Source organism: Carassius auratus, chromosome 7 (assembly GCF_003368295.1).
Source record: "Carassius auratus strain Wakin chromosome 7, ASM336829v1, whole genome shotgun sequence".
Classification (NCBI taxonomy): Eukaryota; Metazoa; Chordata; class Actinopteri; order Cypriniformes; family Cyprinidae; genus Carassius; species Carassius auratus.
Genome location: NC_039249.1, coordinates 9,945,319 through 9,967,652, shown reverse-complemented (window position 1 = coordinate 9,967,652; position 22,334 = coordinate 9,945,319). Strand labels below are relative to the sequence as shown.

The 22,334-nt window shown below is 38.0% G+C and overlaps 1 protein-coding gene across 5 annotated transcripts in view; it reads left to right on the top strand.

The window, feature by feature from the left end:
• shroom4 (shroom family member 4) overlaps positions 1 to 22,334 on the top strand; it is a 39,307-nt gene extending 16,973 nt beyond the window's left edge. For 4 of the 5 annotated variants that reach the window (XM_026267126.1, XM_026267128.1, XM_026267127.1 and 1 more), the window contains 9 exons: positions 331 to 482; positions 11,416 to 11,574; positions 12,530 to 15,053; positions 16,843 to 16,907; positions 17,052 to 17,669; positions 18,463 to 19,077; positions 19,217 to 19,355; positions 19,701 to 19,973; positions 20,778 to 22,334. In XM_026267126.1, coding sequence (XP_026122911.1) covers positions 331 to 482; positions 11,416 to 11,574; positions 12,530 to 15,053; positions 16,843 to 16,907; positions 17,052 to 17,669; positions 18,463 to 19,077; positions 19,217 to 19,355; positions 19,701 to 19,973; positions 20,778 to 21,065 — 4,833 coding nt within the window. In that variant the 3' untranslated portion in view covers positions 21,066 to 22,334. Of the gene's footprint in view, positions 1 to 330; positions 483 to 8,575; positions 9,723 to 11,415; positions 11,575 to 12,529; positions 15,054 to 16,842; positions 16,908 to 17,051; positions 17,670 to 18,462; positions 19,078 to 19,216; positions 19,356 to 19,700; positions 19,974 to 20,777 lie in introns of those variants that run through there. The other variant, XM_026267131.1, reaches the window with a different exon arrangement.

Below are 22,334 nucleotides of genomic sequence, written 5' to 3'. Positions count from 1 at the left end.
TATGCGTGTATGATAAATGGCTGTATACATTGAATGTATGTTTGACTCCTGACCCCTCTGTCCTGCATTTTTTAAAAGAGGAAGTGGTTACATGTTAAATGGACAAGGCCGTGTGGGTAAACGTGCTTATCTGTAAGTAAGTTCTGTCAAGTGTGTGTGCTTCTCTGATTTAAGAATTTAACCTCTTTAGTCCTCTTTGACAGGAGTAAAAGAATCTGTTATGGCTTTTTTTCCTCAGAAGACCTCCCTCTGTGGTGTGTGTGAATGTATATGACACATACATAAATATAATATTTAACCTTAAACTGTTTCTCTCTGTCTCTCCTAAAGATAGAAGAGGGAGGAAAGGCAGCGCAGTGTAAGAAGTTGAGAGTGGGGGATGAACTGGTGAACATTAACGGCTCGGCTCTCTACGGCTCCCGTCAAGAAGCTCTCATCCTCATCAAAGGTTCTTACAGGGTTCTCAAAATCATCGTCCGAAGGTACAAAGACATACACATATGCTGGCTTAAAAAGCAGTAACATTTACCGTTGTCTGGCAAATTTTCATAGACAAAATACAGTCAATTTAATCCACGCAATCAGGAATTTTGCACAAGGGCAAAAATGTCACTTTGCAGACTTCATATCAGGTTCAATTTGTTATGCAAAATCAACACTTTAACTAACAGAAAACTGCTCAGTTTGAAAGTTACTTCTTTGTGTGCTTCATAAACTCCTACTTTATTGACAAAGAACAGCGAGCCTATTTTTTGCCCCTCAAAAGTTTGCTAATATGTATGCACCTTTCTAGGGAAACTGCCATATTGACGCAGACACAAACGAATGTATATATGCTAACTTCAGGTATGGTCGCTTTTACCATTAAATGCATATGTTGTATGTTCATATGTTTTTGCACTAATTAGTTTGCCACAATATGGCAACACTGGCCTAAGCTGTTGTTTCAAAGACATGCTAATGCTAACGTATGCATAAAAAACAAAGGCTTTACTGTGAAACTTCCATTTTTGACAAACACACATGTATACAAATTAAAGTTTTTGCTCAGCAAATTTTCCCAAGTTAAATCAGTAATTTCAGTAGAAATCCTGTTTTTTTTTTTTTTTTTTTGTACAGTTTGTTCAGTTTGTCTTGCTAATTTGCTGCATTTGTTTGTAATTGACTTCTGTGTGAGCTGTGCTTCGTTCTGTACATCACTACACTGTTGACAGTAGACAATAGGCCTTTTTCCAATAGATTTAGCCAAATTTCACTAATGTGGTCACACCTTTATAGTAAAACTACCATTGTGATTTCTAAAACATCACACCTAGAAGATGGCCAGGACATACAGAGGGAGAAGTCCACCAGTAGCCTCTGATTATGTGTGTATTTATTTTAGCTGGCTTGATGCGAGTTGACGTCAGCAGAGTTTGGCAGACATGAGAGTATTTTCACCCGAGACAGACAAAATTGACTGACACACCCTGTTTGACTCACTCAGTGATCAGTGGCCTGATCCAGGATCAGATCTTCATATATCGGTATAACTAGTAAGTGTTTAAGCTGTATCCAGGTCAGTGTTAGTCCATTCAGGTTTTTCCCTTTCCAGGCATGTGGACAGTCAAAAGTGTCATGTGATAGTGCCTCACTGTGGCTGTGTGCAGAGGCGCAGACGAGGCGTCTATTACGCACACACGCACAAACATTTGAAGAATTTTATTGATGCAGTTTGTGATAAATGTTTACCTTTTATTGCTAGATTTATGTGTGCAGGGTAAATGAGGTGCTTTGTGTGTTGTTGTTGAGTCTGGACTGGACGTGCAGTCGGCTGAGTCCAGCACATTCCAGTGTGTTGAGGCCTCACTGCATTAGCAGCTAGCAGACAGCTGAGTGTACATCCCACACACCTCCCTCTTTCATCTTCTTTCTCCTCTCTCACTTATTTATAATGTCCTCCCTTCTTCCTGCTCTATAAACCCGCAATCTCCTCTCTTCATTCTTTTAAGCAGCAGTTTCAATACTCTACAGCTTTTGTAACCTCATTTTCTAACATCTCAGCATTCTCTAAGCTCATTCTATGTGTGATTTGCATCATATATAATAATTGCTGTTAATAGTTTTCATCGTCTGGTTGGCTATGTCTTGTATTAATTTTTCTGAAAATTCCTGTCACATGCACATAAACTGACAGTCACCACTTATAAGCTACTACTAAATATTGTAGAAACTAAATTTGCTTAATGCTTTGCAGTGATTTGTATCGTAAAAAGTGCTATACAAATAAACTTGAATTCAATTGAAAATTCTATAGCCTCACAATTTTAGTTGTTTAATCTTGTTATACAGTATATCCTCTCAAAGTTTGTAATTTTAAAACCTCTCAACATTTGATAACCATCTGTAGCTTCTTAAATTATGTAGCCTGTATAACATTATTCCATGTTCTCAAAAGTTTATAATTTTAAAAACACTCAATATTTTATATAAGCTCTCATTCTGTAGCCTTTCAACAATATATAGAATAACTTTTATCATATTTTGTCCTTAAAATTATCTGTAACTGTTGTAAACACATTTTTAATATAGTCTATTCCATTGGGAACTGGCAAAATGTCATGTTTTATCTTATTTTATTTAGAATTCTGTAGCCAGTATAACCTTATTCCGAAGCTGTTCAACAGTTACTTTTACAACCTCACGAGTCTCACTGAAGCTTTAATATTCTTTAATTTTCTATGACTTTTTTTAATTTTATACTCTTCTCATTCTTTACCCTCGTTCTTAATCTCTCGACATCCTCTAGCCTCTTGACATTCTCTATTTATTTTATCTATAGTAAATAAACAAATTCAGTATGCTGTTTATTTTTGTCCAACCCCTCACTCAAAAGATTCTCAAAACACAAGAATTCTCAACCAGATTTCTCACAAAACATAACCTACTTGAGTGCACTTAAGGTATGAGATGTTGGAATTGCAGTCTCAGACTGTAAACACGCTTCTAGTCAAAGACCAATCTGAACTTTTAAACCTCCAGGTTTAGGACAGCCGTCCAAACACCAGCCCTGCAGAAGTTAGCCACGGAGTCAGAGGTTCAGGAGAGAGGGAGAGGAGAGGGGTGTAGAGATGGAAAAAATTCCTTTTCATTTTTACATCCGTTTATTTGGCAGCTAGTCAGAAATGCTGAAGTCTTGGTGTTATTACCCTGCCTGTGGTTTCCCTCTTGCTGTGGTTTTCTAGGCAGCATATGCTACTCTCTTTCTGAGAGTGTGTTTTGTTTTCTTTTGTTTGTGGGTTAGTACACCAGTGGGACTGTGGCTTCAAGGCATCGGATTTGACTTTTTTGTGTGGATAGACTATCGCTGTATAGTTTGCCTTTTTGCATGCAGCCTGTTTTTGTATAAAGATAATGGGTTGGCTTTAGAAAGCATGTTTATTCATACTTAATCAAACTAACATATGCACAGCTGTGTCATTTAAGGCCAGTACAGTTGGCACTATTCAATGACTTTTCGTAGTCACCGTTCCTCACTTTTAACCTTTAGCAAAAAACCCTATTACATTTTTTTGCAACATCTAAAAAGGTTAAGAGACATATCATTTTTCTGAAGTAATGTTGTGTGTGTGAAAAATACATTCTTTATGGCTGATTTATAGCTCAAAAATCACTATTTGTATGAGAGGTTTTTGTAATAGTGTGTGTGTGTGCGTGTGTTCATCTTTGGACGTCAGTAAAGGTCACATGCATCACGCAGGGCTCATTTCCACCTCCATTTAAAGGCCAAGGAATGTATGACTATTCAGTTAGCACCAAGATGGAGATGTTTGTCTATGTGTGCGTTTGTTTGTTTAATGCCAACCTCCCCGTCGATGATTAGAAATTGACCTGAAATGGATTTTTGCAGGGTGGAACATCAGATCTAACAGCAAGGATTCTAATAAGCATAAAAATACACAGCATTCAGAAATACTGTGCAAATCAGTGTGTGTGTTTTAGCATTTAATTAAGAGTATTTTATTATAACTACATTTAAATAATTTTAAGACTTATTGGGTGCCCCTTGAGGTTTGCTGTGGGTCCTGACCTCCTGGTTGAGAACTACTGGTGTAAAAAATAAACTTTAAATGACAAAAAAATATATATTTTTCAGTAATGACATTTTTATATATATATATATATGTATGTATGTATGTATGTATGTATGTATGTATAATAATAATAATAATATTATTATTATTATTTAATTAATTAATTAATTTTTTTTTTTTTTACGGAGCTGTTGTGTCATCCTGGCTTGTCTTGTGAGTTGGAAGGTGTGCTGTACAGTTAAAGGATGTTTTTGGTGTGCCGTGTCCAGAGACACACTGTATTGTTTTCCTGCACACACACTTTCTATTGTTTAGCAGCAGCTGCCTGGAATGCAGATTTTCTGCACGTTATCCACTTTGTTCAACTTGTGATTGCACAATTTAGTTCAGTGTTTTTGTCTAAACCATTTGAGTTTCATACAAGTACTAAATACCACAAGAATAAAACATTTATAATATACACTCCGAAAGAAGTTGCAGTTGATCTGTTGAGATTATCAAAACCCGATGTGCTCTGTCTGGAGGTGTGGTGCCCCTTCTTGCCACAGAAAACAGTGTGCTTCTGAAATTACTGGATGTCAGGTTCCTCCTAGTTCTTGCTCCCACTTCCTGTTACACATGCTGACTGTAATAGCAGCTTTAGGAGCTGAGCTGGGAACCATGGGACAGAAATGTTTATTTACAGCAAATAACCATTGTCAAGGGCGGAAGAACTGTTTTGAAATGCGTATTTTGTCCCTGACCAAGTCTGAAACACAGCCCATATTTGGACTGTGAGCATATAGTTTTAAGATATTCCAATTCACACACACACACATGTTCGGACTTAAAGGAAGGGTAGGTCTTTACAGGAAAGCCACGTGAGGGAGGGAAGTGTTGCTGTCTTGATTTGGCATAACCTTCTGGATTTATTGAGAAATTGGCACGTTGGTGCTACACAGTTTTTCAGATAAAACTATTGCACTAGATCATCCATACATGACAGTATTAATCCTTAAAGTGCTGTGTGCAGTTGTGCTGTGGTATCAAGCAGAATTGCTAAATTTTTGATAAATTTGATTTCTGTGTTTTCTTGTTCATACAGTGAAAACCAGTGGGGACAAATGTTGTTTGGACCCCAGTGTTCAGAAGAATGTCTTAACGGTACGGAACAGCATGAAAGCGAATAAATGATGGTAGAATTTTCAGAATTCCCTTTAAACTATCCTGGAGTGAATTTTGGTTAAGCCAGAAATTGACATGTACATGTTGGGCTACTCAAACAAACAAGAATATTTTGAAAGCACCACATTGTTCACATGGTTGGGATGGGAGAAATCATAAACCACATGCATTACATGTTTAAATTATTACCATTTTCCACGTCTCAGCATTTTTGGTCAGCATTTATATGGAGTTTAAATAGAAAAAGGTGAAGTTAATAAATGACACATTTAGCCATGTGCAATTCACATTACAGGAACCAATGGCTGTAATGTACTGTAAGAAGCCAACTGGCCAAATCTTATATTAAAGCTTATATTAAGCACCACTGCTCTCATGAGGAAATAAAGTGTGTAGAGCCACTTCAGTCATCATTTATCAAAGGTTGCCTGGTCTCTCTGGGAGAAACCCCAGTTGCACTTCACTCTATGAGTTTATGATCTTGTGGTTTGGAGAGGCCGTGGAGGAGTGTTATGAAGGACAGAGACGGCAACTCAGGAAACTTCTAGAGAAAGCAGTCTCACGGTAAGACCCTGCCCGCTGCGTTAAGGAACAAGAAAGAACAAAGGAGACTCGATGCCAAAACAATAGACATTCCTTACATTCCCAAGACCCCCCCCCCCCTCCTGACTTTCCACATATTAGGAACAAAACTCTAAGACCTTTCAGATTCCAAAACTTTCAGCATGCCAACCTCACTGTATGGTGTTAGTGTATGATATGTTTTTCATTGAACTGAATGTACAGTGTATATTAGGGATGCACTGATAATTGATAATTATTTTAATGCTTTGTTCAATATTAGAATTCTATTTGTGACCCTGGACCACAAACCCAGTCTTAAGTCGCTGGGGTATATTTGTAGCAATAGTCAAAAAAACATTGTATGGGTCAAAATGATAGATTTTTCTTCTGTGCCAAAAATCATTAGGATATTAAGTAAAGATCATGTTCCATGAAGATATTTAGTAAATTTCCTGCCGTACATATATTAAAACTTCATTTTTGATTGGTAATATGCATAGCTAAGAATTCATTTGAACAACTTTAAAGGTGATTTTCTCAGTATTTTGATTTTTTTGCACTCTCAGATTCCAGATTTTCAAATAGTTGTATCTCTGCCAAATATTGTCTGATCCTAAACCATACATCAATGGAAAGCTTATTTATTTTAAAAAAAAAATGTAAATAAATCAAGCTAATAAAATATTAGTGTTAGTAACATTAACACTTCTTAACACTTCCTTAACAGGAAAATGAGCATGCACAATGGAATAACCAGTAAAAATGAATATTGTCTGAAATTAGAGTATAAAATTGCTGAATGGTGTGAATATTATATTTCAGTGGTAGTGGGCAAAGAAGACATGTTCCTTTTCCTGGAATGTGTCAAATGTGTCAATCAATCCAGACAGTTCTCCATGTGTTGGTTTGTCCTTTGGGGTTGCGTTATGATCAGACTCAGATTGCATACTAAATTCTTTTTTTTTTAAAGGCCCAGTAGCCCAGAGATCCATGCCATAGTTCTCATCATGGTAAAGTTGTTTTGTGATCCAACACTGATATGCTGGACATGTGGATAAAATGAAGGCCATCAGTCAGATTAACTTCTGTTCAGTTGCCAAGTGTAAACAAACTGTGGTGTTATCATTGGTGTAAACTGTGAAGCCTTATGAACTGCTGTACATCTGTTTTAACATCTGTTGTTGAAATTTTTGTTAATACTGAGTGGACAGACTTGCATACTTTCATTCATTCAATTTATGCTCTTGTGATTAATAGGACACTGCGTTCATGACCTGGCACATCTCACTGCTATGTTTTTCTATTCAAAATAGTTAGGAAGGGTTTGATGTGGCTGATAAGCTTTTAGGCCAAGATGCATTTTTACATGCATTCTTTCCCCTTAAAAAGTACTTTAAGATCGGAGTGAAAGAGAATCCAAAACAACAAACAAGCTATTGTACTGGAGAGCCCAGCTCATGACTGCTCCCTTCCTGGACTGGCTTTTTCGTTGTGGCCGTATTGGTAAAAGCCTGGGTGATTACATGGAATGCAGCCTTTGCGTCTCGCTCACTGTTTTCGGGAAGCGGGCAACCAGAGAACAAACAATGCTGATTGCATGGATTGAAAGTGGAGAGGGGTGTGTTTATTTTTTTTTATTTTTTAGACCTTTTGCATATCATTTTATAGGCTTCAAATTAACAGCTAATTTAAGGTGAAAGGTCCAGTTGATTTAGGGATATGCATATCTATGAAACATGACTAATTAGATATGGACATGGTACGTTATGCATCCCTTACAGTAAGACAAAGAGGACTGCTAACAGACTAATTTGATATTAACTGCAAGAAAATAAATAGTTGAAATAGTTGAGAGACATTTAATAAAAATAAGTCATTAAATCAGCAAACAGCAAAACAATAATCTTATAACAGTAACTGCATAATATATTCATGCTGCAGAACATGTTGGGAAGTGAATGTACAGAAAGCTTAAAAAATTTAAACAATATGAAAATTTGAGTATTTTGGGATGATTCAGTTGTTCTTTCAATGTTTTTTTTTTTAGTTTTAAGAAAACTGCATTTCTCAGTATTTGAGACTAGATTAAGTAAACTGGGGAAAAATGCATTTGCTTTTATTTGAGTGTTAGTGTGAAAAAAAAAACAGAAGAGAGGAAGGATCTTTGACCAAAGCACAGCATGCAGTACTAATGACGTGTGTGTGTGTGTGTGTGTGTCACCAATGTTTCTCACAATAACCATTGACCTCACACCTCAAGATATTATCATTTTGTGCCTTATCCACCCTTCTTTGCTATCACTCACGATCTGTTACTACAAAGAATTTCAACGTAAATTTAACATGCTGGTATAACATAAACTCTACACCCATAATGATTTTATAATGGCATCACATAAGGAGTTAACCATGGTTTAATGGCTTTTTGAATCCAGAGTTAATGTTTCACACGCTTGTGTAACCTCAAATTTGTGGTGTAAAAGATGGGCTGTATCCCAATTTGGCTACTTATACTATGTCCTAAAAGAATGTAATCTTTTTGTGATATAAAAAAGTAGATACTTTTGAGTGTGTAGCAGAAGGGCGTCCATTCACTGTGTAGTGATCATTCATCTGTACAGTACAGTGTTTTTTTGTTTGTTTTTTACAAAATCTAAATACTCGATAGAAATATTACAAAGGATGTCTATGGACACCAAAACAGTTAAGTTGCCAACATTCTCCAAAATATCTACTTCCATGTCCAACTGAAGAACATTTTAAACAACATGGTGAATAAATGACTACAGAATTTTTATTTGTGGGTAAACTGTGCCTTTAAGAATGACCGGGTTAATAGTTTCAACTGAAGAGCCCATTAGCAGGAGGTTGTGCACAATTGTAATTTGTCCTACACATGATTGTTGGGTTTTCTTGTGTTGTCAGTGTTGGAGTTGTTAATCAGAATGACCCCATTCTGACTTTCATCAGCTATTCTGATTAGAGCAGGAAAAGCTGTTTATTAAGCACAGCTGATATGAGTTAAACTTCATTTGATTCACTTTCTCAGGCAGTTGCTGGAACGCACATTGTTGCCTCTCAGATGTGCTTTGTATCATTGTGCTTTCTTCACTATTGTAAAGAGCAAGAATACATGTACCTGGCCTCATGCCCCAACGACAATGCACCGCTTCAATCATTTTGTCTTGTTCAACCAATTTGTTTCCCGTTTTTCGTATACAGTATATCCTCCTCTGCTCTTTCTCTCTCTCTCTCTGTCCACCCCCCTCACTCTCTCACCACTACTGGCCGAAATTGACTGCTCTCCCAGGGAGACAGGAAGCGGCCCTCACATTTTTCCCCCATTCAAACAATAATAGGAGAGAATGCTAGGTATTATTTTAGCAGTGGCTTGCCGCTTTATCTCCCCCAAACATAGTTTCCTCTTCGTCTGAGCACTGCTTCCTCTCCCTCTAATGTCATTAGAGCGAGTGAGTGGGAGGTTGTGTGTGTGTGAGTATGTGTGAGAGAGAGAGAGAGAGCATATGCTGTTTAGTGGACTGAATGTTTGGTCTTCAGTTGTGACTTGAAATATTGAGAGAGAGAGAGTGTTGCTGTTTGAGAGGGGAAGTTGGGGGGGAGTGTTTGTCTGTAAATTTTTTCCTGGACAAGGAATCTGGTCAGAGCTTCAGGCTGCCTCATTACAGCTAAATGACCGCCAACCTTCACTCATGTGAGCGTCAAAGCCGTTAGGGTCCTGATAAAGACTGACCACTCACAGCAGAAACAGCAGACCTCAGGGTTGTCCTTTGACTCCAAGTGTCAACTGATGGTTTAGACCTTAGAACTTCGACTTGAACCTGAAGCTGAACAGTCTTGGATGGGACTCATTTCAAGAATGTTTCCCTTACTTTGAGAACATCTGGAGTTGTCTGAAGTGTTGTGAGTATCTCAAGACATTTCGTACTGTGCAGAAAACCTTAAGTGGAGGTCAAACCAGCCGTAGTTTCAGCCTGGTTTCTGTTTGGTGTATTTCACTGGAACTGTACTGCTGTGCTAAAAACAAGTGTTTTTCTGCTTGTTTTATTTTGTTAAAAACTTTGATTGCCTTGATTTTTTTTGTTTTTTTATGCATAGCTGAGTCCAAACTCTGAGGACAGATCATATTCTAATAGACCAGATATCAGTCTTAACAGAATGTTAACAAAACAATGTCAAAATTATTATTATTTTTTTTCTCCTTTAGATAGCTGTACTTTTGGAGCCTCAGATCAGCTTGGTGATAGATTTAATGTTTTTGATTAGATTCTAAGTTTTATTGGATGAGGATGACTGTAGTTATGAGCTGTCATGAGAATTGTCATCTCGATTTTCCTGAGATTGCAAAGGTGATTAGAATGAAATATTAATTACATTTATTGTTTGTGGGTGAAATGAACGAGATGATTATGAAAAGAGACACATTTCGATTTTGACGTGCCTCTGTGTTGATGTTTTTCCTTCAGTTTTTTTTTTTATGCCTCTGTTTACTAAATGTCATGTGTGGCAATAACGTTGGTGTTTTAAACTCTTTAATATGTATTAATTTGATGTATTGCAATAAATATTCTTATGCTTTATAATAACCACATTTGAGAACTGGCATTAAATTGTTTCATTAAGTCAGTATAGATATTGCTGTTTGTTTTAGAAATTATTTGAATTTATATACACTAACATTCAAAAGTGTTGTGTCAGTAAGATTTTGAAAGATTACTTTTATTCAGCAAGGACGCATAAAATTGATCAAATAAATGCTGAGCTTATAAACTTTCTATTCAGAAAAAGAATTGTGGTTTCCACAAAAAAATATTAAACTTCACAAATAAGATATTTTTCTTGAGCTCCAAATGATTTCCGAAGGACTTCTGTAAGACTGTATGAGTAACGGATGTTGAAAATTCAATTTTGACATCACAGGAATAAATTACATTTACATTATCTTGAAAATACTGTATTTTTTATTAAAAAAATTTAGCCTTGGTGAGCTTAAGAGACTTCTTTCGAAACAAAAAATCTTCCTGAACCCAAACATTTGAATGGTAGTGTATAATGACAACAAAAGATTGTCATTCCTTATATTTTGCATTTTCAATATTTCTCACTTCTTTTCTCATCTAGCCTCTTGTGGAAACACTTGAATTATTATTTGTTAAATAAAAATTCCTTAAAAACCATTGTTTTCACTGGATTTTTATTGCCATCTGGAATGTTTAGGAATGCTTTACTCCTGTCAATGGGAATGATGGGATGTACCTGGAATCTGGGCCTTGTTCCATTAATGCTGTTATTTTATAAATTAATTGGCCGTTATTTTGCTGTACCTTGCGATACCTTAGAAGGAACCTCAATCTGCCGTTTCAGAGTTTAGTGGACAGCAGGTATGAAGAGTTCCAGATGGCGAAGCCAAACATATTTCCCTTGATTCCTGTATGTGTTTAAGACTTACACTACTTTGGAGTATAGGGTCTTTTCCTCACTCTTGAGTGCTATTGTTTTCTGATTGTGGTTGTCTTTTTGTCAGTAATTTTTTAATTAGGAATATTAGGTTAATGTTATGACTTCATGTTCGCTTATGTCTCTGTTGTTTGAGCAGGCGCAGTGTGCCAGTGATACGTCCACACTCTTGGCACCTGGTGAAGCTGTCAGAGGCACCCTGCACTACGGGCACTGGTGACCCCTCAGATGCCCCCCCGGCTATGCAGCTCCATTTCGCACCTCTCAGTGTACCTTGGCACTCTGGTGGTGACAATAGGTTAGTACAATAACCGTCATAAAGATGATGGAAACGCACCTTATTCTGTATGATGATTAATTTCTTTTTAGCATTTCCATGGTTTAAATTGATATAGATATAATTTGCAATGTGAACATTATTAAACTAATAGATTTTACAGATCTTTGTGTGTGCACGGGAGAGAGAGATGGATCTTATTGTTGAATTAGGGAATTTTGCTTCCTGCAAATTTCACAAGGAAAACAATCAGAGAGGAAGCTAGTGATCTCATGTCTTATGTCAACATGTGGTTTACCGGATACCACCACTATTTTCAGACGTATGACTCAGACATTCTTCACAGATCACCAGCAAAGTGACCAAAAACACACAAGAAAACCTGTAATACAAAACACAGCAGTGACCTAAAGGACTAATCTTTAACTTTCAACTTCAAAATCAATGTTGAAGGGACTTGTTCTTTAGTGTCTTTCCTCTGAAACTGTTAAACCTAATCACAACACCTGTAACACAATTGAAAAGGCCTATATGATTATCAATTTAAAATAAAATAATCATAAAACTAATAATTTGAGACAAACATACAGGTTTGTTTTTTTTATTTATGTTGAGGTCTTTTTATTTTAAATGAAGGGAAATTAGGCTTACAATAGGAATACTGTTTTTATTTTTATTGAATTTATTCATGTTTTTATATTAATTAACTGAATACTCTTAATGTGATTTCAAAATACTTCCTTGAAATCAGTGCCATTTTGCATTATATGCGGCAAGAGACACTTTGTAGACTGTGGCTTTTGCGGAGTTGCTAAAGGAATTTTATAAGCCAAATGCAAATTTCAAAACAGTACTTCATAATTTGATACTGAAATTCCAAGATGACAAAAAAAAAATCCTACTTGTTGCAAGCAATCTTTGAAACATTACTTTTGTCACATCGTCTAAATTGGTTCACTTCTGTTTTGTTGTGCAGTGAGCTGTCCATGCAGTGGGGCCATATCTCCAGGCACTACAGCACAGACCGCAGTAGCTCAATAGGAAGTATGGAGAGTCTGGAGAATCCTCCCAACCAGGGTTACTATGACAGTCAGCTCTCTCCCATTGATCCTGTCATATTCAACAACAAACGTGACTCCGCTTACAGCTCATTCTCAGCCAGCTCAAACACATCCGATTACACTGTCCCCGTCAAGCCTGAGGATACCAACTCTATGGACAGTCTTCTCCAGGGTTTTGGTTCTTCCTGCAGGTATCCAGACGGAGGCCAACATTGTGCAGCCAGTGGCCATGGAAACCAGCAGGAGGAACGTGGACACTCCAAGATGCTGTCAGACAGAACTGAGGCTAAAGTCCGACCGTCGTCCTATAGCTGTGAGCAGGAACACTGTGCGCCACCGCAGCCACCAATGAGGAAGGACAGTTTTAGGGCTACTAGAGGCCAACCAACAGATAAACGCTGTGTGTCTGCTCCTGTAGGCATCCCAAGTGTAACCAGCTGCATGGTTGAAGATCAATCCCAAATCCATGAAGTTCTAACTAGTAGTGTGTACTTAAATGGAACACAAGACATTGAGCAAGAACTTAAAGGATGCACCAGTGAAACTTATTACACCTTCAACTCCAAGACAGACTCTGAAAGAGATAGCAAAGCAACTGACTGTGAGAAAAAACATGTGGAGAGCTATTCAGAATATGTGGTGGTGTCTACACCACCTCTCAGTCCCTTTTCACAAAGGAATATGGATGAGAACTTTGATGCCCAACCAGAACGTAATGTCCAGTCAGCAATGCACAGACACAGTGCACCTGAGAAACTTCTAGCTTCTCAGCTGCATATGATGGATTTTACTGGTGACAGAAGTGATAATCGTGCATCTCCAACTTGTCAGTGGTCACCGAGTTTTCTAAATGATACTAGTTCAAATACGGCCCAGGCCAAGTGGGGAATGAGTAGATGTTCCACACCTGGTTCAGTGGCAACTTCCGAACTTGAAGATCCCAGGTTAGAGGAGGAACCTCTAGATTCTGGACAGAATTTCTCAGGGCAGCCCAGTAATGTCTCTGGAAATCCCATGGAGAATGGATTCTCTACTGCTAACTCTCAGACCAGTGAGAAGAACTTTGGGTCTGTAGGTGTTAACGTGTGTGTGGACACTCATCTAAATGCGAATGGGCAAGAAGTAAGCGTAGATGATGGTAGCGTCACTAAGCAGTCGCAGAAACGTCAGTTCCGTAGCTCCAAGTCACGTCGCAGAAGTGAGCGTTTTGCCACAAACCTCAGAAATGAGATCCAGAGGAAGAAGGCCCAGCTGCAGAAGAGCAGAAACCCTTGTGGTGAGGAGACTGTGGAAGAAGAGGTTGCAGATCTCAACATGGAGGCAGTAGCTCCTCCAGAGCACCATCAACCCAGACCCCGAACCTTCTCAAGTCCTCTTACCATTCCTCCGACTATCCAAATATCCGAACGGACACCTCAGCAAGATACAACCCAAGTTAAGGAACATTCCAGAACCAGGGCTGTGTGCATCCAGGCATCTCAGACCCAAGCCCAGATCCCTCAAAATGCCATACAAGTGTGTGTGCATGTGGTGGAGGAGATAGCCCCTGCAGGTAAACCACGGAGATGGCGCTGGACACCAGAATACAAGCTTCAACCGGAAACTGAGTCCTCAGAGATTAAGAGAAATGAGGCTCCTGGACAGATGTTGTCCGGGAAAATGGGATCAACTAGAGCGAGGGCAAGTTCCTCCAGTAGTCGCTTAGGTCGCTCCGACGAGTGTGATATCCCTCCCTTTGCAGACCGCAGGAGGTTTTTTGAAGAGACTAGCAGAAAGTTGAGTCAGTCTGTAACAAACTTGTCAAGCCTGACAAGTCGAAATCAGAGACTAGAGAAGCCGAGTAGACTGAACCATCCATCCTCACCTGAACCTCTTGAAATGGCCACTAACCTGGGCCGGAGGAGGTTTTCGTATCAAGATGTGCCCTACGTCAACTCACTGGAAACTGGGACACAGTTTATGAGTACTCAACAAGACCAAGAAAAATTGAGGAAGAAATTGGTAGAGAGAGAGCAGGAAAAAGAAAGAGAGCGAGAGAGAGTCAAGGAGCAAGAGAAACTTCGAGAACAAGAGAGGGAGAAGGAAAGATTAAGGAAAGCGAGGGAAAAAGAGCAACAAAGGGTAAAAGATTGGGAGGAGAGGCAAAGACTGCTCCAGAGAGAACAAGAAAGGGAATCCAGGAGAGAAACTGTTAGTTTTGAACACAATAAGAACGATGACATGGTTGCTCAGTCTTTATCTCACGACGCCTATCGGAAACAGCCGCCCAGTCCTCAGGTTCCTTCCTCTCTGCAGTCCTCTGAGCATTTCTATAGCAACACTACCACCAACATCCAAAAGCCTTGCTCAGCATTCCACCCAGTGACCACACAGCACAATCAGTATGATGACTACCACATGAATCCCCCCTACAAGGCCAGGAGCTACACCCCAACTGAGGTAAGATTAGGAATTTAGCATTGTTCATTGTCTAAAATAAGGATTGTGAAGCTTTACTGATCCAGGCTCTCAGTCAACCCAGGGAGCCACTAATATAAAAAATACAGATTTTCTGAGTACCACTATAACAAACATTATTACAATATACTAAATTAGCATTGGCATAGTTTTGCTATTTACCTGTTTTTAAATACTCTGCCATGTCCTAGGTTTAGTGTGCCACTGTGTTCTCCAGCAGACAGTAACTTCATGGACCCCCAAGGATCTGCGGAGTAATGTTTGGGGCAAAACCATTAGGTTACTGTATGTATTTAGTCATATAACGTATATTAGCTACATACAGTAGCAAGTACCGGGGGAATAGTTTATTGATGCAAATGTTATAGTATGCACTATATATATATCTTTGCAAAATGGAGACGTTAAAATATTTATGCAAGTAAGAGCTTTCCTCCTGCAGATCACTGTCAAATAACAACCTCATAAATTCATAATGAATAGCCTGAACATTCGCTTATAATGAATAGCTTGAGCATGAAAACAGATGGAAATCAAACATTGCTGCATGATTAAATATAAGAAAAGGGTGTGATTTCCTTTCTTTATTGTGGTTGTTTACAGTTTTAGGCTCTTGGAAACTAAAATATGAATCCTTACAAGCACATTTTGTAAAATCATTGAACTCCTTATGATTTCAGTTAAATAAGTTTCAATTGAAAATAGCCTGCCTTATTGGTGCCAGAAAGGTACTTCTGTTATCTGTCAAATATGATATATCTTCTTTATGCACTGATCTTTCTGCACACTGTTGGAATTTAATAAGGATGAAACTGTTTATTCTCTACTCTAACTGTTATTTTAAGACCCTTTGGTATAGTGCCATGTAGATGGGAATGAGACTGTTATTTTGAGTCTTTAGTGCAGACTTATTTTAATATTAGCATTCATGCAGGATATCTTGAAATGTGGGTCCCAAAAGGCCAAATGTTGGCCAGAACTGTATAAAAACCATGAATTGGCTCTAATATGACAGGAAGATTGAATATGTATTCCATCGTAACAATCACTAGTCTTAATACATGTCCTTTGGTTTTTATGGTAAAAGTGTATTAAGAGTTTAATCTTAAAACATGAATTGATAATCTAACTGATCTCTGAGCTATTTTAGTCCTTTAGTGTGTTTAGATCTTTTAGACCTTTTTTAATCCTTGAGGGCAAATTCAGGTTAATCCAAGAGGGAATTTTCCTTCTAGTGGAATTAAGCCCATGTCCACTGGATGAGAATCAGAAATACTATTCACTGTACTGACTCCCCTTACAGTTCTCAGAACAGAATGTTTTTGAACCGTATCAATTATTTTGGCAGTTATCAGATTTTGCTCATGGTGTGCTTTTAAAAATCTTGGCTATAGATGGTTGGCAAAACAGCCATGGGAATTAACTAGTATTTGTATGGTAACTTAAGCCTTAGCTCTGTAGTACCCCTTTGAACGAGGCACTTAAATGCCAGGGTTTTGAAGGTCAACTACAGTAGGTTGTTTCAGATGCCCCATATTCTAAATAATAAGTCGGTATCAGGTGAAAATTAAGTTACATAAATCGCCAGTATATTGCTATTACCTTTTTACCTAGTTTCTCTTGTTTAGTTTTTTTTTTTTTTTTTTGCTTTTTGTAGTAGGTTTGGGTAAAATCTAAAACACGTTTTCTTTTTTATTCTGTTAATTTATTTTTATTCTGTTTTATTTATGGTTTAATTTATATTTTAATTAATTGCAAACATATTTTACAGGTCCACCCTGTGCAGGAACAAGAACAAGCAAAAAAACTAAACAGAAATTTCAGCTTAACAGATAGGTAAGATTTCTATTTTTTATCTCTGTCTCAATAGATTTACTTACTGCTATTGCCCATATTTATCATGTGTTTTACTCATTTATGTATGGCTATTAACAAGCCATTACTTATAAGAAGTATAGCATAACATTTCTTATTCCGCAGGGACTACTCAAGATGTAGGAGAGACTCCAAGACAGGAGAGTGTACTGCTGATCCTAGCTTCATGGGTCAGTATGGCAACATGACAGGTGGCCGCACTGAGGAGCATCTTTTTTCACCCCTTAGAAACCGTGCTATGTCAGAAAATGACATTCGTGTGGAAACTCAAAATTTTCAAAAGCACACCAACGTCACGACAAGCAGAATGCGTGCGTCCACTCTTAGTGACCTGGATGAGAATGGAGTATGTGTCGGTGAAGTAAAGAAGAAAAGTGGACCTCCGCCTCCTCGTCCACCACCCCCGAAATGGGATCAGTTCCACAAGAGACGGGCATCCCACCATAACCTCTTCTCCTCCCCACCACTCTATTACTCTCCCTCTTCCTCTCCACCTCGACCACAGCCCCCCAGTGTGTCTGAAACGACACGTCAGCGCTCCTATAGTCTTCCTCCGAGGGAGGTCTCAGAGAGCCATCACCGCTGCGGTCAAGAGTACTCGGTGGCTCCCCCCAGCCCTGCTTTTACACGTCGGGCCTTTAAACCTGTAGCCCTGCCCCCAAGAGAGAGAGACATGAGGAAGGAACTTCGTCAACCTTTGCCACAGCCTGAACCACGCACAAGGTAAAACACCTTCCAACCCCACACACAAGACTTTTCGTGGTATTCCTATTGATTTTCCTAACCATTTTCAAAAAAAAAACAATTTAAAGTATAACTTTATACTTCCAATACATGAGAGAAATGTTTTTCTTTTTACTACATGTTGATTAGACCTCAATACATTTTAGTTTTTGAATATTAAAAAGATTTTGCCAAACTACTAAAGGTTTTCTCTCTTCATTATGATATCAGGACATTTTTTGTTTGACTTCATACCAAAAGATTTTTTAATTCAGATATTTGGTATGGTTAAGTATGTTCAGTTCTGTTTAGAATTATGGGGTTGGTAAGAATTTTTTATGTTTATAAAAAAAAAAAAACTTACCAAAGCTGCATTTAATTGATAAAAAATATAAAGCTGTTTTCTATTTTAATATATTTCAAAATGTTTTTTCCTTGTGATGACAGCTGAATTTTTTGTTTCATTATAATTACTCCAGTCTACACTGTGACATGATCCTTAAATCATTCCTATATGCTGATTTGGTGCTCAAGAAACATTTCTTATTATTATAATTTGCTGCCAGATGTATTTTCAGATATATAGAATTTCTGATGAATAGAAAGTAAAAAAAACAAACATTTGTTTTAAACACAACATAAATGTCTGTACTGTTCCTCTGGTCGATTTCATGCATCCTGAATGAATAAAATAAAAAACATCTTACTGACCCTAAACCTTTGAATGGTAGTGAATAAATGACATTTGTAATGTACTTTTGAATAAACTACCTTCCTGTCTGCCCTATTTTAGAATATCTGTCCACAATGAGCCTAGAGTCACACTGGTGAAGCCCATCCTTTCAGAGCATCGAGCTGAGTGGGACCGCTCCGGTCCTCACTACCATGCACAGGTCTCTACCAGGTCTCATGAAGTCCCAGATAAAAGTTTGTCAACTAGACCTGTGTGTCCTGAATCCTACTTCTCCATGAACAACTACAACTTGCATCCCTATCAAGCAGGCTTCCCAGGAACAGTTTACAAAAACCAGCTTATTTCCTCCCGCAGTCCCAGCAGTATTGAAGATGGAAACCAGCCACTGGAAACAGACATAGATGAGATCAGTGAGAATGAGCGGATAGGAGAAATTGACAGAAGGGAAGGAGAGGACAGGATGGAGATGCAGGGTTTTGCTCGACCCGTTATAGTGCTGGAGACAGACATTGACAACATGCCTGAGGAAGGGGCTCCTTCAGCGAGAAACATTAGAGGGCCGTGGGGCGCTTTGGTGGACTCTATTCTAGAGGATGATTATGGTTTATCTAGGAAAGAGCTGATAGGAGAGTTACTTCCACAGAGTGTAAATAAAGAGATGGGTGGAGAGAGCTGGAGAGGGGGCCACCCAATCAGCGGAGGAACACTAGAGAGGTACACCAATATAATACTGTTTCAGACTTGTTTCAAAGTAAACTCTACATGAATTGTCAGTGTATTCTATTCTGTCAGAAAGATTTCACATCTTCATCTCCAATATTTTGCTTCTGAATGATCCATGACTCTTTCCTAGGCCCTCTAGACTGGGAACATCCACAGGACAAGCTTCACGATCAGCCTGTTATGACATGTCAGCTGACAACCCGCAACTTCTTGCCAGGTTTCGAGAAATCTCAGAGAGAAAAGAAGAGGAGGAAGAACTCAATTATAAGGTGAAAGATTCAGAAATGTATGGCTCGATTATTTCATACTTCTTAATTTATTCCATTGATGGAATAATAGTGACTAGCAGCCGTTACACCAGTCATTTATCAATATTATCGAAAAACTGCATTTATTTTAAATAAAAATTGGTAACAGTCTTTGCAGTCACTTTTGATCAACTGCGCATTGTCCTTAAATGTATTCATTTCTTAAATTAATAATAAAAAATATATACTGACCCCAGATTTTTGAACAGTAGTGTGTGTGTATATATATATATATATATATATATATATATATATATATATATATATATATATGCCACTTCTCATAGTAAATGTTTACACTTACAGAAGCAGCTGATGGAGAGCCTTCGTAAAAAGTTGGGTGTCTTGCGTGAGGTACAGAGGGGCCTGCAAGAGGATATTCGTGCCAACACTCAGCTGGGAGAAGAGGTGGAGAGCCTGGTGCTCGCTATCTGCAAGCCAAACGAGGTGGACAAGTACCGAATGTTCATCGGTGACCTAGAAAAGGTGACCAGCCTGCTGTTGTCTCTTTCTGGGAGACTGATCCGGGTAGAAAGCGCCTTGGACTGTGTGGACCCAGAGACTGGCCACCAAGAGAGGGTGAGGAGAGAAATATTGCAAAATCTAAACTATATTATCACCCCGTGATATATTAAAATTCATCTGCATACATGCAGTATAGACCTTAAGTCGGTTTAGATTCCATATTAAATTGAGCGTGGATGAAAATGAGGCTGTAAGAGATAGGCACAGTCATGCACTTAATGAAGGTCCTCACAACTTTAAAAAATCTCTTAATATAGCAAATCTCAACTGCTTGATTGATTTGTATCTTTGCAAAATGTAAATTGTATTGTTTTCCAGCTCCAATCTGCAAAATTTGACTATAATTCATAAAGATAGCTCCATAAACATTGACATCATATTTTTTTCTGTAAAGTGGCTTTAAAACAATGTGTATTGTAAAAAGCACTATACAAGTATATTATGCTGCGTTTCCACACAAGATCAGATTTTTCCACATCCGATCTGAGCCACTTCCAAATGTGGATTATAAATGGATACATATCCGATATCAGATTTTGTGCTGCAAAACATCCATGACAGCTGTTGTCCATGCAGGCAAAAATAATAATGGCCACTTGACGTGTATTATATAAATAATTTTAATAGCAAAGCGATTCAAAACCTGAGGGTCTGCCATGTGCATAGTAAAGCGATCATTGACTATCATTTTGGATGGGGTTTATATAAAAACAAATATTGGATACCAGTCGAATTTAAAGTGAATGTAAACAGATGGTCTAAGGCTGGCCTGTAAACAGCCTTATACCTTTAGTTTTTATCCTTCTGCATGTTTGATTTGCTTAGAATTTTATTCTTATTCTCTCTATCATGTCATAGCTACAACTTCTGGAAAAGAAGAAGCAGCTGCTGGTGCAGATGGGAGAGGCTCAGGAGCTCAAGGAGCATGTGGACCGGCGTGAACAGGCAGTTGGCAAGGTGCTGGAATGTTGCCTGACCCCAGAACAGATGCGGGACTACAGTCACTTTGTGAAGATGAAAGCAGCCCTACTGGTAGAGCAGAAGCAACTGGATGACAAGATCAGGCTCGGCGAGGAGCAACTCAGGGGACTTCGAGAGAGCCTCGGCCTGGGGCTGGGGTTCGGGATGGGGTACGGACAATACTGAAAAGTGCTGAATGAGTGCATGTATAACAGGACCAAAATAACCTTGAACTGCAGTATGTTTTGAAGAAAGGACATTACATTGACGTGCCAATTGAGTACAGAAAAGCAAAACTATGACAGACAAATGTTCAGTTCAATTCAAAAACTTTTTTTCACTGATTTTATATATTTTTTTGCGCTTACTCCGTCAACATCTGACACCGCCAAAGAACGCATGTGTGCATATATTTCTCATTGACTACAGTAGGGGGAGTGAGTGTCCATGCACTGCTATTTATTTATTTATGTGTGTATGTATTCATTCGCACAATATATATCAATATCTTTCATTCTGGTTTTAAGGTCAAATTGCTTTAATAATTTACGGCCTCACATTGCATGAATTCAATTTTGTTCCATTCTTTGGCATGGTAAATGTTATTGTTCCGTTTAAGATGTTTTGTTACGTAGTCGTATGAAAACATGTACATAGTGGATGCCTAAAGTGCATCTTTAAGTCACAGAAGTTTCATTCTGTCATAACTGGAACTTTTCTTGAAATGGTGTGGCATATTATTGCAGTGTTTTCAAAAGGGGCCATTTCTATTCAGTTTTCATATTCAGTATGCCTTATAGTATTTGCTACACTTTTCTCAGATTATAGCCAAAGATAACGTATGTCTACGTAAGAATATAAATATGCTGTGCCTGTTTTGAGAAGATCAGCCTTGCTTTACCAAAGCTCTTAAATTGACATGTTTTAGTTAAATGAGATGCACTGTTTAACCCCTTCTGTATCATCTCACAACATGGCAACTTTTGAGGTGATTGCTACTAGATTTCCTTTTCTTTGTGAGAAACTGGACATTTCTTTAGAAGGAAGGAGAATGCTGCTTCATTGACCATTTACTGCCTTGAAAGTCTTGTCTTTGTCTTTTTTTTTGTCTTTTCTTTTTTTTATTGCGAAACAAGGAGCTTGAGATGAAGATTAAGGAGAGACAAAGAAGAGGGAGGTAAAGTTCATTTGTATTTGAAGAGCCTGTTGTACAGAAACAAGGAGTGAAAATATATATTTGGTTTCAAAATTGCAGATCAAAAAGGTAAATGTGCTTTACTTTGTATAAAATGTATAGTTTAATAACTATAAACTATTCTTGCTCATTTTGTTGTATCATACATTGTAAACAACATAATGCTGAAGATAAAAGGAAATACTTGGTCTATTGATAAATTTCCTCTTTTTTTTTATTGAAAAGATTCACATGTACAATTAAAAACAAGATCATATCAG